At 34.5% G+C, this 15,914-nt stretch overlaps 3 protein-coding genes and 2 long non-coding RNA genes across 10 annotated transcripts; 3 read left to right on the forward strand and 2 right to left on the reverse strand.

Annotated features, from left to right (window-relative positions):
- Window positions 1-133: 133 nt before the first annotated feature.
- On the reverse strand, window positions 134-5,181 carry LOC122412710 (fatty-acid amide hydrolase 2-like). Of its 3 annotated transcripts, none has more exons than XM_043422462.1 (7): window positions 5,043-5,181; window positions 4,194-4,402; window positions 3,832-4,058; window positions 1,912-2,630; window positions 1,524-1,682; window positions 1,123-1,305; window positions 134-1,040 (listed from the first exon to the last, which is right to left on the reverse strand). In XM_043422462.1, the coding sequence occupies exons 2-7, from the start codon at window positions 4,376-4,378 to the stop codon at window positions 951-953; spliced, it is 1,563 nt and encodes a 520-aa protein (XP_043278397.1). In that variant the 5' UTR covers window positions 4,379-4,402; window positions 5,043-5,181; the 3' UTR covers window positions 134-950. The 3 variants fall into 3 exon arrangements, with proteins under 3 accessions (XP_043278397.1, XP_043278395.1, XP_043278396.1); XM_043422460.1 differs by lacking the exon at window positions 5,043-5,181 and adding an exon at window positions 4,779-5,012; XM_043422461.1 differs by lacking the exon at window positions 5,043-5,181 and adding an exon at window positions 4,608-4,698.
- LOC122412714 (uncharacterized) lies at window positions 2,853-3,631 on the forward strand. The gene is made up of 3 exons (XR_006261424.1): window positions 2,853-2,974; window positions 3,077-3,294; window positions 3,397-3,631. It is a non-coding gene; the product is annotated as an uncharacterized lncRNA (long non-coding RNA).
- Chmp1 (charged multivesicular body protein 1) lies at window positions 4,000-7,713 on the forward strand. Of its 4 annotated transcripts, none has more exons than XM_043422464.1 (4): window positions 4,000-4,136; window positions 5,690-5,740; window positions 6,430-6,895; window positions 7,167-7,713. In XM_043422464.1, exons 1-4 carry the CDS (start codon window positions 4,067-4,069, stop codon window positions 7,279-7,281), a joined length of 702 nt encoding a protein of 233 aa, XP_043278399.1. In that variant the 5' UTR covers window positions 4,000-4,066; the 3' UTR covers window positions 7,282-7,713. The 4 variants fall into 4 exon arrangements, with proteins under 4 accessions (XP_043278399.1, XP_043278402.1, XP_043278401.1 ...); XM_043422467.1 differs by lacking the exon at window positions 4,000-4,136 and adding an exon at window positions 5,184-5,314; XM_043422466.1 differs by lacking the exon at window positions 4,000-4,136 and adding an exon at window positions 5,212-5,493 and having other exon boundaries at window positions 5,677-5,740.
- A 13-nt stretch (window positions 7,714-7,726) lies between these two features.
- Window positions 7,727-8,790, reverse strand: LOC122412713 (uncharacterized). Its single transcript, XR_006261423.1, has 3 exons — window positions 8,664-8,790; window positions 8,410-8,579; window positions 7,727-8,291 (listed from the first exon to the last, which is right to left on the reverse strand). It is a non-coding gene; the product is annotated as an uncharacterized lncRNA (long non-coding RNA).
- Window positions 8,791-13,844: 5,054 nt separating this feature from the next.
- On the forward strand, window positions 13,845-15,880 carry Ist1 (IST1-like protein). The gene is made up of 4 exons (XM_043422572.1): window positions 13,845-14,276; window positions 14,401-14,845; window positions 14,941-15,132; window positions 15,364-15,880. Exons 1-4 carry the CDS (start codon window positions 14,008-14,010, stop codon window positions 15,538-15,540), a joined length of 1,083 nt encoding a protein of 360 aa, XP_043278507.1. The 5' UTR covers window positions 13,845-14,007; the 3' UTR covers window positions 15,541-15,880.
- The last annotated feature ends 34 nt before the right edge of the window (window positions 15,881-15,914 follow it).

The following is a 15,914-nucleotide window of genomic DNA, read 5'->3' on the forward strand; positions in this document are numbered from 1 at the left end:
GGAACAATTTATTTCCCGTTTTTCTCATCAAATGTGAATATCAAAACTAAAACTTTCAGAAAAATGGTGAATTCCTGTCGAGCTCTTGTTTCTACCAAAGTGTAATATCAAAATTAGCAAGGATTACAATTCATTTTTGTTTCCAATGAAACGTTCCAAGAATCGATATATTCTTTTATTACTTAATAAATTATTTTTAATTCGTTAACGAATGTGAGTCGAGACTCCCGGAACAACGTGTAAAAAAATAATATTACAACCAAAATTCAATGATCGTGCTCATTTCACTACGCTCTTGGATATCCAGCACCAGTAACTAATTAATTTCAATAATACAGACTATTCCAAGTTAAGTAATGAACTTTCGTAACTTTTAATCAGATCAAATTTAAAGTAGAAAAGTCTAGTTCCATTTTTTAGATAAACTCCTTCCTGATAGGTTCCCAATTATTGAACCTGTCGAGTACACACGCCTTTGTCGTAGATTAAACGGTGACAGAAGAAACAAAAATCTTCACATCTAGTTTAGTGAAATTGCCTATTAAAAATCAATGATGTTTCTCGTTTTGTTGGTTTCCAGAGCAGATGGGAGAACAAATCGAAATAATGCTCGCTCTGTGCGTAACTCTTAAAACTCAGGGTATTTTCGAAAACTTTCTGAAGCAAATTACTGGAGCTAGAAAAATACTGTAGAGATTCATTATCCAAAAATGTCATACGCACAAGTTATTTCATTCGCGATAATTAACTTCGGAGAAAGATCGATGAAAAAATGCCACTACATTTCTGAGACGAAATAGTCTAGAACTGTGACTGACGGTATTACGAACTGAATGTACATTTTTTGCGAGCACAATGCGATTTTATAATATCCCAATCTCATTGCTACGAAGATGTGAAATTAGCTGATTCAATGGAAAACCGAAACGACCCAGGCAGCGTGTTGATTATTAAGAAGGTGGTACCCAACCACCGAATGTTTTTTCCAGCTCTCGAGCCACCGCGATGCAAAGATGATCGTTGAATGGTGATGCAACGACCTGTTGATGATGTTTACATGAACACGCGAATACACGGAAAAATAAGACAAACCTGATGATCGTGAAAGAATGATATACCGACCTGAACACCAACTGGCAATCCTTGTGAATCTAGACCCAGCGGCACTTGGCAAACCGGAAGTCTCAGAACGTTGAAGATACACCAGTAGCCAAAATTGAATGGCCTCAAAAAGTACGAGTAGTGATAACTAGCCGGGAACGGAGCAGATGGATAAAATAACACTCCGTTGTCACCGAGTTTTTCCTATTATTGAAAAAGATTACTATATTTCATCATGCATTATTCTTTTCATTTTTCAATGAAAAAGTCATTGATCGATACGATTTTGATCAGAAACTTTTGAACAATGTTCCAACAGTTAATTCCAGCCCGATGTACCATGATTGTTCTGAAGTTATCGAAAAAACGACTAACTATATTTGACAATCGATTAAACAAGGAACAAAATACTATTGACTTACAAGAAGAAATTCCTTCATGGCTTTTGTAACGTTCGTAGCCCATTGCTCTTTCTCTTGGGGAAAGAAGTCGTCACTCATGAGTTTCATCAGTACCGCGAACGTGATTTCCGATCTGTTTGTCAGGAATTTTTTTATTTCTGCAACGGCGTTCGTACGCGACTGAAACGTGAAAAAATTGGTTCATTGTAATATTTTTATCAAGTTAACGAACACTTTTTGATGAATCAATGCTCCATTTGATTTGCTGAATAAGTGCCTTATCCGAGAATTTTCGAAGCTGGCTGAATATAAGTGAACTGAAAAACGATTGATAATTTCAGCATTTTTTGTGATAAATAAAGAACCACTTGTCTGTTGAGAATAAATTTTGAAATATTGTGGCTCAAACCTTTCGGTTCATAATATCTGATTTGAAATCAGCATCTTCTTTCGTCATCCAGTATCTCCACAATCGGAAGCTGTATTCAGAGCCGGGTAATCTTATTTTTTGTGCAGAGCCTGTGAGTTCACGGAAATGTTCGACGGCTCTGGTAAGAGCAAGCCTCATTTCATTGTTCACTTTGCTGGCTCTCAAATCGCCGGAGCCTTCCTGATAAAAAATATTTAAATTCTTGAGGTTAACGGGAGTGTCGAGTTTGATTTTCGAGACGTTGTCTCCGATAAGAACTTTGAGCAGAGGTATAAGATCGTCTCCTTTTTTGCACATCGGACCCGCTTCTGCCATCGAAGATGAAAAATCAACTGATCTCATGCCAATGCCTTTGAGTGGGGAAAGACCTTCGGACGGTTTGTGGCCGAACACGCCGTTGAAAAAAGCTGGCATTCTTATCGATCCACCGATATCGCTACCGATAGAAATCGGAGCACCACAAGCCGCTAGAATCGCTCCTTCTCCACCGCTGCTTCCTCCTACTGTTCTTGTTGTGTTGTAAGGGTTATTCGTCTGTCCGTAAACGTGGTTACGCGATTCTACCCAAAGATTCATCTCTGGTATATTCGTTTTAGCTATGAGAATTCCACCGGCTGATTTCAAGTACCTAACCACTGTCGCATCTTCTGTTGATATGTGTCCTTTTCGACACGTCATTCCCATTGAGTGCGGCAAACCTGTTTAAATTCATCAAGCAATTACAATCACTTAAAAACAATTCATATACAGGACAAGTTACCAAAACGTAATAATTCATGAGCGATGAGTTTTTTTTTTAATTATAAAAAACAACACTTTTTACACAATTTCGTAGAGGACTTTCTTACTGTGCTGCATAGTAAAATTTACTTAGGCTCATGTAATATTTTGAAATAATCGTTATGTGTAGGACACTTTTCCAAGGACATTGCTTGAAAAGGTCAATTGCATGTCTGTAATTATTCATTTGTTTTTCATATGATTGTCTCTTCCCGACGCCATACTGCAATCTTATACTAGTATAGAAGATTTAAAAAATCACGTAAGGTTTTTTAATATTTATGACTTTAATGTTCCTGCAATTGCACAGTGGCTCACAAAATAAAATTTTTCAATTTGATTTTTTTCATTTTGACTCTTTTAGGTGTGTACATGTTCTGTTAAACAGATGTGGATGAAGTTGAGTAACCCTGACGGTTAGCATATCAGAAATCAATCAATTCGTTATGGACTATGCTAAACCCTTTGTGGAAAAAATGTACACCGCCCATCAAAAATTTAAAGGTCTCCTCCAAAATAAGTGGATTAAACTTTCACACTGAACATTTTTCCATTCAACAAATATTTTAGAAAATATTTCAGGTGCTAAATTTTTTCTCTCATCTATACCCATTAATCTTGTCATAATGCTTGTTAGAATTGGACATTAAAAAATGTGCTGTGGTGTTGAAAAAAAAAACGCAGGTATCATGTCTCGGAGCTCAGAAAAACAGGATGAACGATGATCAAGAAGTGAGGACGGGTAGTTTTTAATGAGTGTGAATTTACCTTTTGGATTTTCAAAAGTATGTTCAATCAGCGGTAACAAGTAAATAATTTTGATATAGAAAATTGCATATTGAATTGTTATTCAATCGTTTGTACAAATATTTTCTAAATTTATAAGAAAATGAAATCTACAAATAATTTTAGTAATATATCATCAGCCCCTGAATGTTCAGCATTCACATTTATTTATCAGACTTTATTGTAGTTTGTTAAGAAGATAGTTAAAAAAATATATTTATAGGCCTAAGTTCCTTGTTTATGAATATTTTGTCCATGATGTCTCAAAAATGTTGATTCCCTGAATTGTCCTTAATGGTGATATCATTTTTATAAAAGCCTCATCAGTTTTACCTTCAGTTTCGTTACTCTCTTTTGTTGTGAAGGGTACACCCAAAAAGGGTTTAGTTTTCTTCAAAATTTCCAAGTCAGGCTTGGAGTGCAGTAATTTATCAACATTTTTGGCTTCTTCTATGGCTTCCTCGTAACGATCGATGACAACTGCATTCAGTAGTCCATTAACCTCTTTACAGCGCTCTATGAAAGCTTTAACCACATCCTCAGAAGAAACTTCTTGATTCCTACATAAATGACTTTGCTGGTTGAACTTTTACTTTTATTCGTTTTCCATGAAGAGGAAAAATTAAAAACATTTGTCCGTAAGTAATAAGAATTTGTAAAATCATTCATTTACTATCTTGAATCAAATTTCCCACCTTATTTTTTCTGCTAATGATATTCCACTCTCCAGCAATAAGGAGTTTTTCACAGCAGGCACTTTTTTTTCTTTGCCGTCATAATATATTCCAAATAGAATATCAATAACATAATCGAATATACAATGCAACTGGACAACCATACAGCAAAGTAATTTGAAGAGAAGTTGCTTTAAATTATCCATTGTGGTTTTCTGATGTTGTGATTTCTGTATGAAGAAGAAGGAAAAATCTGTTCATCTTATTTTGAAATAGCATGTCCAGCAGTTTAAAAAAATTTTCAATTCAAGAAAAATTTTGCAACATTTAAGAATTGTCCATGTAACAATCATGGAAGGTAAAATTTATGTTGAAAACAGTTCATAAAAAAATATTCCTAATGATTGAGCAAATAAATGGGAAACGTGCACAGACACAAACTGCTGAGAACTGTTGCCTCTGCTTCGCTGAACCAAGTGTACTGACAGTAATCTTGGCAAGGAATACTATGTAAGAAGGAAGGAGAAAGAACCAAGCTAAAAAACTTTATCAGCTTTCTTTCGAATTAATGATAATGACGAGGCGATAAGAGAAAGATTAGCTTACCTCGTTTGTCAACGATGTGCACATGACTAATACAACCGCGAAAATTTGATACAACTGCTATTCCGATTCCGATCACAGCAAAACAAATGAACGCTCAATTGGCTCAATTGTGAAAGATAATGAGTAAAATTTTATCTCCGATTAATCATACGTGTCATCAAATCGGAAAATGACGTCCGCAAATTTACCGGTTCAGTGTATTATTATGATGGAGCAACCAATCATGTTGTGTAAAGGAATAACAAAATATATATATATACATACACAAAAAATATATTACATCGTTGAAACTGCATGAACAACAGCGCATAAGATCGAATTCCTTTGCAGCTTTGGTTTGTTAACACTCGCACCGCTCAAATCAACTCACAACTTATGCACTGTCATAATGTCAGTACTATCAGTATAGTTTAAAGAGCAGTTTATTTAGCTTAATAACTCGTGGTTTAACTCGTTTAACTGCATGTCAAAACCAGTCACCGATGATCTCATATCGTTTGTATCTTCGGAATCTTGAATTGATTCTCTGACAAATGGTAGTGCTGGTCGAATCAACATATATATAAATGAAACCAAAATTGATCAATCCGAAATTAGGACTTCTTAGAGATTAATTTACGAAATTCTCAGGGTTTTTTTGGATTCTCGAGCATTAAATAAAAAGGCTCAAGAACGTGAGAGATATTGTTTCTAAAATTCATTTGAAAAATACAATGTAAGTTCGAGTATATTGACAATCGTCCTTGAAGCTTTAACCCCCTCTCCATGTATGCGTCATAATAACACCGTAGACCGTTACTGTCAAAAAAGAAAAAAGATCTGACAGATAAACACTCCCAAGTCGAAATTGCTGGTTAACCACAAATTTCATTGTTTCTGATATTTTACTTAATTCAAGTCTGTTTTAACAGTCAGCACAACGGGGGCCGAACAGTCAGCCATGTCCGTCTCACAGATGGAAAGTATCCTTTTTTTTTTACATCGACATGAACAAACAAAACCAGGAACGACGTTGGGTTTAACCTCAAATGTAGTCAACGGTGGAATTCTGATTGATATTTTTTGTTAGAACGTTTTGGTACAAGTGTTGATTTCTGTTATTGTTTTTTCATTGATCTACTGTATTATTAGAACCGAATTTGGATCTCCTCGAATTCTAAAACATTTATAACCCGTGGGAAGCTAAGGTTATATTTTTAATATTTGCAGTTTTTGTACAAAAATTAGTTATGCAATCTCGAGTAAATTAACTCTGAAGCGGGAGAACGGCGATTGTTCCATATTTTGAAATATTCAAATTTGTTGAGGTCCTTGTCCAATTGGATTTTGAACATTTAGGAAGATGTTTAAAATAAATATTGATTGTTCCTAATAGCAATGAAAAAAAAAAAATATCGTCTCTAATCATTTACAGTTTCACAAATTTTTTGTAAAAACTCAACTTACCATTGTTTCATAACTCATATAAATTTCTTTTCAAAAAATTCCTTCCACAGAGAAATGTATAGTAAATATCAAAAGCAAGTTTATTGTTCCTTCTATCATTTTGGATGTATGGAATGACGGTTGAAATTTTAAGTTACGAAATAGAATTATAAATCCTTTTAGGAATAATTTTTGCCAAAAAAGTTTCCTTAAAAAATATTATCAGAGAACTTGTTCAATCTAAAGTTTGCAGTCAAGGAGCTGGAACGAAATTCAAAAAAATGCGAGAAAGAAGAAAAAGTGGAGAAAGCAAAGGTGAAGAAGGCGATACAAAAGGGAAATATGGAGGGAGCTCGTATTCACGCTGAGAATGCCATAAGACAAAAGAATCAAGCGTTGAATTACTTAAGAATGAGTGCTCGTGTTGATGCTGTTGCAAGCCGAGTGCAAACAGCTTTAACAACGAGAAAAGTCACTCAGTCCATGGCTGGAGTTGTTAAAGCTATGGATGCGGCTATGAAATCCATGAATCTTGAAAAAATATCAGGGCTCATGGACAAATTCGAGAGCCAGTTTGAAGATCTTGATGTACAAAGTTCATACATGGAAAATGCCATGTCGCAAACTACCACAACAAACGTTCCTCAGAACGACGTAGATACATTGATGCAACAAGTCGCTGACGAGGCTGGGTAAGTTTTTTGTTATTCCAATTCAAATTATGTAAAAATAATTGCAATGAAATATTATATTAATAATATTGCCTTCTTCCTTAAAATTGTGTTCCCATTTTTCAAATTGTATCTTTCATTCAAGTCATACTATTATTCTTATCCTTGTACAAGATTTTCTTTGACTGTGGGCATTAATTTCTATATTGGTTGAACCACCCTGAACTACTTATTCCTCTTGGTAATTTTTTTAGTTTCCAATTGTCAAAATTCATTTTTTTCTCCATTTCAGCCTGGAGTTGAACATGGAGCTTCCTTCGGGACAAATGGGTAGTCTTGGAGCTTCAACCGCGGTTAGTCAAGAACAGGATGAGTTGACGCAACGGCTGGCTCGACTTCGAGAATAAAAATAATAAATTCCAAAAAAGTTTTAAATATGAAAAGTAAAGTTAAATACTGACCACACGTGTAATATAATTTATATATATATATTCGTCTGTGCACAGGCGTTTTGCTTGTCGAATCGCTGATTCGCACACGATTGGAAGATAATGAAAAAAAGCCTTGTCAACAAATTTTGTGTTATTTTTTTTAACATTGCAGCATTAAGCTCTTCAATGAATATTTCTATTTGCTGAATAATAATTGAGCAATGAGTTTTTAGCTCATTTGCGAAAATACTGAAAAAATCAAGGTTGCATAAAAAGTTTAAAGCTTCAATAGATATGTGTAATATAGCTTTTATAAATAAAACCAACGTTGAATGAAATATTCTCTAAGAATGCTTGCAACGTTACGATATTTTCAAGATGTAATAAAAATTTCAACACTCGGCAAAATTGCTTCTAAAATAATCGTTTAATTTTGTTACTTTTCCTTAAAAGATGTCGAAATTAACATAAAATCCCAAGTTCACGGGACTACACATTTTCTTGACTCCATATTCCACATGAATATTTATATATAATGAATTTTAATATTAATATCATCCTTATAGAGTGGATATAAAAACTCCTTTGTATGAAAAATCTTGAGAATACGTGGGACATCCGAGATTTTTCTGTTTCAAATTTTCCCAAGCAATAAATTTTCCTTCCTATGGGTATTTAAGATTAAGAGAAAACCATGAAAAAACTTTAAAACATTGAGACCACGTGAAATATTCGGGGTGCATAGATTCTTTGATTTACCCCACATATTGAATTTTCGTTTTATGTAATCAGTCTTGAAGAATTATTCAAAAAAACAACATTCAACTTGAACATGTTGAGATCGCGTAAAATATTCGGGATGTATTGTTACTTTCATTTATCCTGAACATCGAACATTCGTTCCTTGGAGTTACCCTTTTTATAAATGTAAATATCACTATAGAGTTCCTCTTGTGCCAAATTCACTTTTCCGTCCTTGTGGAGTTCTGAAATATTGAAAATATTCGGTTATCGAAATATTTCATAATTTTATCTCATTTTATTAGGTTATTTTAAAAATCATGTGTCGATTAAACATAATCGTTTCTTTAGATATAGACTTACCAAGAAGCAGAGTAAAACATACTGCTGCATCGAGTTTTGTAGAACTTTCTGGTGGTACTAAATCAGTAAACTTCAAAGCTCGCCTTTCACCGTTTTGCTCCCAAAGAACTGCAAGAAGTGCTTGCAATTCCTTGTAGTCCCAATCGTTTTGAAGGTAACTTGCTCCGGAACTATGAAAAAAATATAAATATTCAAAATAGAAAGTGCTCTACTTTTTCAATGAATGAAATAGCTGAAAAGAGTATATTTTCAACCTCACGGATCGAGGAGATTCGGGAAGATCGATTATCGCTTCCGGTAATGCACTTTTCTCATAGCTGCTTTTCTTCACAACATTACGAACTTTCAATTGCGGTGGTAGGAAAGCATCGATATCCCCAGTGTCTGGGGTCTCCTTACGAGTTTCTTCTACGTTTTGGCCTTTGTTATTCTCCTCTTGACCAACCGGGATTATATTAGATACCGGCTCGTCCGGAATAATATCGTTTTCCATCTCTCTGTAAACGTTCAAATATTAATCGAGGAAATATTTTAGCATATCATTAAAAGCAATCTCATTAATCGAGACAAATGAAATATTTTTGGTCTACTTTATACTTATATTTAATATTTAGGTACGAAGAGAAATATATTCAAATTAATTTATCCTATGCACACGTTTCAAAAAAGTTCGTGGAGACCTTTGGTGCTTTAAGATCAATCCACTCGCATAAAAATAACGGTTTCTTCTTAAAATATTCAAGCATAAATTTGGAAATGAGTATTAAACTTTGCATTTATAACCTTTATAAAAATGAGCTAGCGGAAGTAACATTCCCAAAAACGTATCACCTTTGTTCAAGAAAATCATTTTTCGATAAAACAGTATTCTCTCCGTTATCAAAAAAAAAAAATGTTTTTTCAAGCGGTCAAAGACGTTGGTTTTGAAGCAGTTACAGCTAAATTAATAGCTAAGTCTCTCAAGAAGGAAATGCTATATCGAAACATTTAATTTTTGGTTTGAAGTTTCTTTTCACCCGATATCTTCGACAGTTGGCTCGTGAATGTCGATGTGAGGCATTGGCGGTTGGTAATCGTCCGTGGTCATTTCAGGAATAGATGGAAGATTCGCGATAGTATTATCCGTTTTATTACGAGAAGACGAGTCAGTGTCCATCCCTTTTCCGAGGCCCGAGGAAGTTCCATCTGTATTTTGCTGATCACGTTCCTCCAAAGCTCGGACCTCTTCGATAGCTGTAAATGATATTAAATTTCAAGTAATTTGTAATTCAGAGATAAATTGATGATTACATGAGCTTAAGAATTTCTTTCATTTTGGGTGTTGATAAACTTGATAAAATTTTCAATGATTTTTTCAATTTTCTCTCTCAATCTTATTCAAGTAAATTCCGTGATGCAATGAGAAATTATTTACTCACGCATGGCGTGGTCATTTTCAGCTGTGAAAGGACCAATGGTCCGAAGTTTGAAGGAGTCCCGCAAACCAAGTGGCCATTTATCATATCTCGGTCTATTTTGAACAGAGTTTTTAAGAATCGGACGATGAGATTTGGAAGGCAAGACGAGCAGCAAATTTGCGGGAACTAAGTGCATTCGTATGGGTCCGATTTGAGAGCGCTCCATGGGCTGTGAAAATATAATCATTTCAAAATTTGCTACGATTGAACATCCTGTTAATGTACATTGACATTAAATTTGATTCAGTTTCTTATACAGAAGTTTCAGTTAATTTTTTTTGCAAAATTTTCCTCGACAATTGTTTTAAATAATTTTAGTTGAAGAAATCACCAAAAATCACTGCTTTGATGAGGATTGTTTGGTAAATGTATCTATTCATTACGCATGGTCGCTTTGCAAACGATTGATAGAAGACCGTACTGGTAAGATTTATGAAAATCCTTTTTCTTGATTAAAACATGCTAAATAATATCTCGGAATTCACCCACAATTGTATGAGCCAATGGATTAGCGATGAATTTTTGAAGCTCTTCTTGACGCAGTTTCGTGTGTTTGTCGATTACAATTCTACGAAGTCGTCTTCTTTGCGGCCCTATCACAAAGTCGAGGTCCAACGTATCCAAGTGAATTTCATTGTCTTCTGGACCTCTGACACCTTCAGAATCATTTGGCTGGTGAACGGTCGTATCGACAGGGATATCACTCGGTTCGGTGCCTGGTCCGACGTCGTCAGGAATATCTGGCTGATCATCAAGTAAGTATTGTTGATTCTGATCGGCCGGTTGTATCATTTCTGAAGCCTCAGAAGTGGGCTCATCTTGTAAGGTCGTCTGCTGCGGCACTTCGCTCATTTCGGACTCCAAATTTCGCTTGAAATGAAAATAAGATGAAAAAAATGGGATTAGCGATGTATTGAAAAAATGACTATCAGATGATAGATGCTGTGAAAATCATGAACAAAAATTGTCAATTTGTAAGATTGTTTCAAAACTTACTAATAAAAATTCAAGTCAATTTTATGAATAATTTTTGAAACTCATCATTTTTAAGTACAAAGCTGCTGTGTTGGGGAAATAGAAAATAAAAAATATTAACGAGTAATTTCAATGAATAGGACGTTTACTCGACGTCTTTTAGTTGGTGTATCTGCGCTGGCAGTTCTCGATTCTCTCTTTTTTGGAGTTTTCAACAATGAACCAGTGTTTTCGACTGCAACTGTATCCTCGGTATTTTCTGAGCCATTAGTTGTAGCCAAATTTTCGATTCTGAGAGCGGAAGGTGCTGCAATGATAAGAATAATAAAAAACGGGAAAATCCAAAGTGAGCGGAGTTGAAATTAAATCATTGAAAACAGAAAACACTAACACGAAATCGGACGTTGGTTCGCGGTCTGTTCGTCGTAACGAATCGGTTGATTCAGTTCATCCATATCAGGGCCCGCAAGAGTTCTGAATTAGTAAAGAATTTTCGCTCTATGTTAGTATAATATTCCTCGTTAAATTTGACAGAAAATGCAACAGAAAAAATGCCAAATAGCCAAAAAAAAACGTGCGATTTTTTCTGCAGGATTTCGATGTAGGAAACTTTGTGATAGAATTTAAAAATGAACTAACTGTAGATCCCAATTGTCCTCTGTCAGAAAAAAATCGACTTCTTCTTCCGTTAACTCACCAAATGTTGGTGATTGCACAAACGCCCTCTGAATTCCATTCCAGAAAAATAAACATGCTTAATACAACTCAAAACACCAAACATTAAAGCACAGAAGAGTAGATGTTAATGGAAATTCATACCAGAGAGAAAAGAGTAATGAAACCAAAGCTTTGATTAAAAAGCAAAATATTCCAAACTACAGAAAACTTACATTTCGCCCTTTTGTTATTGCTTCCAGATTTGCTTCAGGCAAAAGATGTAAGTCAGTTCGCAAATGGAGACCTTTGAATGTTTCCTTAGGTAGCGGTATTTCTGGCAGGTCAATTTCCAAGAGAGGTTGTTCCGAAGAAGTGCTATAAGTGTTTTACCATTGTTCATATTCTGTTTTCTCGTTCCAGTAACAATACGTGTGGATGATCTTTGTAATTGAAGTTTTCTAACTTCAATTATGATATTTGGTTGCTTCAATGTATCAGAAATTCCAAAATTCCACAAATTGTCTCAATTTTATCTCATTCTTGAATTTTGTAAAAAGTTTATTAGCGAGTGAAGAGATCCTGACAAGATTTTTCAAAACTTGAAAAAGGAAAAGTATGATTGCACTCTCTTACTCCGATTGAAGTAAAAAAATTAATGTGAACCAATGTTTATAAGAGTAAAAAAGTTGAGAAAATTTATAGTTTTTAGACAATAGCATTTTCACAATTCTAACAAAGCTTGTTTATTCAACATGGTGGAATTTTTATTTCCACAAAATCTGAGCATAACATTTAACACATAAAAGTTCTCATCCGGAAAATATAATTGGGGCTTAGAATATACCTTGTTCCCTTTGACTTATCATCCATTGGCTTCAATGCATGGTCAATCTTGAAGAGGGAAGCTGTAGAAATGAATTTGTTGTGAAAAATAGTTTGAATGAATAAGAATAACATAACGGTTGTGAAGATTGGACAAATTACCTTCAAACATCTTTGTTTGGTAGCTATGCAATTTAACAATTCCATACATTAGTTGTGACGACAAATACAGACTAAATCGTTTGCTTTTGAATTGTCCACCGGATACTAATATACTTAGTATCTCATCACTATATTTGAATACAATAAAAAAATTAATATGAAATAAACTGGAAATAATATTTTTCTAAAATACAGAGTAGAAAAAAGTATGAACAATAAGCTTGATAATTGCTGCAATTTTTTTACAATTCGAATTGTTGCTTAATTGAGAATAAAAATATTTTGATTTCCAAAATGATTTTTAAAAACTATTCAAATTAAAGCTGATTTGTTTCCTTATCAAAAACATAAAGATTACCAATTCGCTTCGATATCAATGGCCAACAATGCTTTGTTGCTGACAGTTTGCTTAAATAAACGTTCGCTGAGCATTGCAGCGAGCCAAACCCGGGCGAGTTTGCCTTTTTTGCGCATACACAATATTTCGGGTGTGTAAAACATCTGAAAAAAGGGATGTAAAAACAAAATCGGTTGAGAAATGAATCATTAAAAAAAAAAAAAACGATCCATGCAGGGGAGCACTTCGATGGAGGTTCTGGAAGATATTTCTTCATTTGTCATCTCATAAAGGACCCGAATAATTCGATGGGAAGGATAACATGACATGATGACAAAATTAACCGCATTATTATTATGAAAAAATCGTACCTTGGAATCAAGATTTTATTACTAATTAGTTTTAAAATGGCTGCGATAAAAAAAAACGGTTGATTCTTCCGAATTTACCACAGTAACGGTTTTTCTTGAAAAACTTTCGCAAATACATATACAAAAGAATACTTCGCGCGAGAAAACGTACGGTCGATTGCAGCGACACAGTGACGATTACTTGTATTAAATTTGAATATATTTTTCTTAGTCACTACAGTAATAATAACAGTAGTATATATAAAATTTCAACATCATCTGCATACATTTATTTTACAATACAATTATTTTTTTGGGACTCATTAAATATTTGTAGCTGAAAATATTCAATTTCAACCCAATAGTTTTGCTTTATTTTATTATACATGTCCTAACTCATATTAAATATAAAGTGTCAATTTGACCAAAGATGAATACCCACATTATATAACCGATAAATATGGTTAGTTCTAAAAACATAAGTTTTATTTTAAAAAATTGTAATTCAACAAGTGATGGAATTTTTTATTAAAAATACCAATGGAAATATAACTATTGTAACCGAAATATTCTGTTGGTCATTTGACTAACGGTCACGATTCGAAGCCCCGCCTATTTTGCACCTACACATTATTATCTATACGAGTGTGAATGCGGACAATGCGGACGTGAGGGATAACAATCCTTCCTGGAGGGAGAAGGAGAACTGTGAACTGTCATCCGCTCGAATTACATTGGATTAGTCATTATTGACGAAAAAAAAGTTTCAATTCCACTGCTACTTATTTCTTTTCCATTCGGCGCTGTTAACCGTGATAAATAAATACAGAGCGTAAAAATGTTTTCAAGTGGACCGAATTATACGAAATTAAAGACGAATCTTAGACTCGCTATAAATAGGTTAAAGCTTTTGGAAAAGAAGAAAACAGAATTGGCGCAGAAAGCGAGAAAGGAAATTGCCGATTATATTGCGGCAGGCAAAATCGAGAGAGCCAAAATAAGAGTTGAACACATTATTCGAGAAGATTATATGGTCGAGGCTATGGAACTTTTGGAAATGTATTGCGATCTGTTGCTGGCAAGATTCGACTTGATTCAGCAAATGAAGTAAGTATAGCACTCAATACTCATTAACTTTTTCAAGATTATAGCTTACTAGTTCCTCAACTGAATTATTCAAACTGGTAGCAAAAACTACACTATTTAAATAAAATTTGATGACTGTTTTCAGAAATCTTGATGATGGACTAGCCGAGGCAATATCAACGGTGATATGGGCTGCGCCTAGAATTCAGACCGATGTTCAGGAGCTAAAAGTCATTGCGGACATCCTAACATCAAAGTACGGTCGTCAGTACACTGAAGCCTGTCGCGAAGAAGCCGTACAAAGTATTTCAGAGAAACTGAAACACAAAATGAGCATTCAAATGCCCTCCAAACTTTTGGTCGAAAAGTATTTGATTGAAATTGCTAATAATTCGAATTTGGAGTATGAGCCAGATCCCCAGGTTATGGCCGAAGGTCAAGATGCTATGTTGATTGATGTTGGAAGCAGTGGTGGAAATCTTCCTAATAATCTGGATTTAGCTAGCGGTGGAGCACCACAGCCTTTGGGTTTCATAGGATTCCCACAGCCTCCGCTATTGCCTGACCCTTCGTCAAATCTAAATGTTATGGTAATTGAATGACTTTTTTTTTGACTATTATTGGAATTGATATTCTTTCTATATTACTTGTGAACTTCGTTACTCATTACACTTCGTTTTTTCAGGGCCCTGATAAGAATCATGCTCCCCTGGGGTTCGTTGCTCCAGCTTCAGGTCCAACGACTACAAAAGATCAAAATGTACCGTTCAATCCAGCTGCATTTTCGTACAATATTCCACTGGACAATGCAAACGCGAACAAAGAGGATGACTTACCACCTCCGTATTGTTCATTTCCACCAGACCTCAACAAGCAGGTTAATAATCCAGTCTGATTCATAACCACTATTATTTGATAGATTCACACAAATCAATGACAAATTTATCATATAAATGAAGGATCAAGGTATCTGGACTCTCATTTATTACATCAAAAAATGCATTTTTACTCACGCATCGAATGCCCTTCCGTACTAAAAAAAAATAAATGGTTACAAGATTACAAAATACTTTTTGATGCTGTAATCATGATTCTCACTCCTTCACAGTCTGATCAAAAGCCGAAGCCTCAACCACGATCAAAAATACCAATGAACGATTTCCAACTACCCGATTTACCAGCTGTTCCATCGGACCAGGATCCGACTCGGAATACCGGTGACAATGATGACATTGATTTTGATGACCTCATGAAACGTTTCGAAGATTTGAAGAAACGAAAGTAACCTCGCCACGGGAAGTACATTTTTTTTACAACGAATGGCAAGAAGGGAAAAATGAAGAGGAATAATATAAGTAGCGTATTCTACAACTTGAATATGAAAGGGTAACTCCACGTTTTTTATCACCTACGCTATGAATCGAAGTTTTAACTTTAATAAGGTGATCCAAGTTCCCCACAAATGAGAATGTAATGCGGGCATACACACAATGTTAATTCTAAATACATAACAATTATTATTATCATGTATATAAGAGCGTATGTACAGAATAAGTCTGACTGATGAAGTGCTTTGAATTTTTTTGCTTTCTCTTTAAATAAATATAATGAATATTTTGCTTTCACGAATGAATAAATCTTAATCATGCTCATACATGT

The sequence above is a fragment of the Venturia canescens genome, chromosome 6, assembly GCF_019457755.1.
Source record: "Venturia canescens isolate UGA chromosome 6, ASM1945775v1, whole genome shotgun sequence".
Classification (NCBI taxonomy): domain Eukaryota; kingdom Metazoa; phylum Arthropoda; class Insecta; order Hymenoptera; family Ichneumonidae; genus Venturia; species Venturia canescens.

Bases quoted from the DNA above. Each gene is read 5' to 3' on its own strand.
- Chmp1 (XM_043422464.1), top strand. From the start codon at position 4,067: ATGACTTTGCTGGTTGAACTTTTACTTTTATTCGTTTTCCATGAAGAG. The intron at 4,137-5,689 runs GTAAGTAATAAG...CTGTTTTAACAG, and splicing joins AAAATTAAAAACATTTGTCC to TCAGCACAACGGGGGCCGAA. The intron at 5,741-6,429 runs GTATCCTTTTTT...AAATATTATCAG, and splicing joins GTCCGTCTCACAGATGGAAA to AGAACTTGTTCAATCTAAAG.
- LOC122412710 (XM_043422460.1), bottom strand. From the start codon at position 4,802: ATGTGCACATCGTTGACAAACGAG. The intron at 4,403-4,778 runs GTAAGCTAATCT...TTCTTCATACAG, and splicing joins GCACATCGTTGACAAACGAG to AAATCACAACATCAGAAAAC. The intron at 4,059-4,193 runs GTGGGAAATTTG...TCATTTATGTAG, and splicing joins TCATTAGCAGAAAAAATAAG to GAATCAAGAAGTTTCTTCTG.
- Ist1 (XM_043422572.1), top strand. From the start codon at position 14,008: ATGTTTTCAAGTGGACCGAATTATACGAAATTAAAGACGAATCTTAGA. The intron at 14,846-14,940 runs GTAATTGAATGA...TCGTTTTTTCAG, and splicing joins CGTCAAATCTAAATGTTATG to GGCCCTGATAAGAATCATGC. The intron at 15,133-15,363 runs GTTAATAATCCA...ACTCCTTCACAG, and splicing joins CACCAGACCTCAACAAGCAG to TCTGATCAAAAGCCGAAGCC.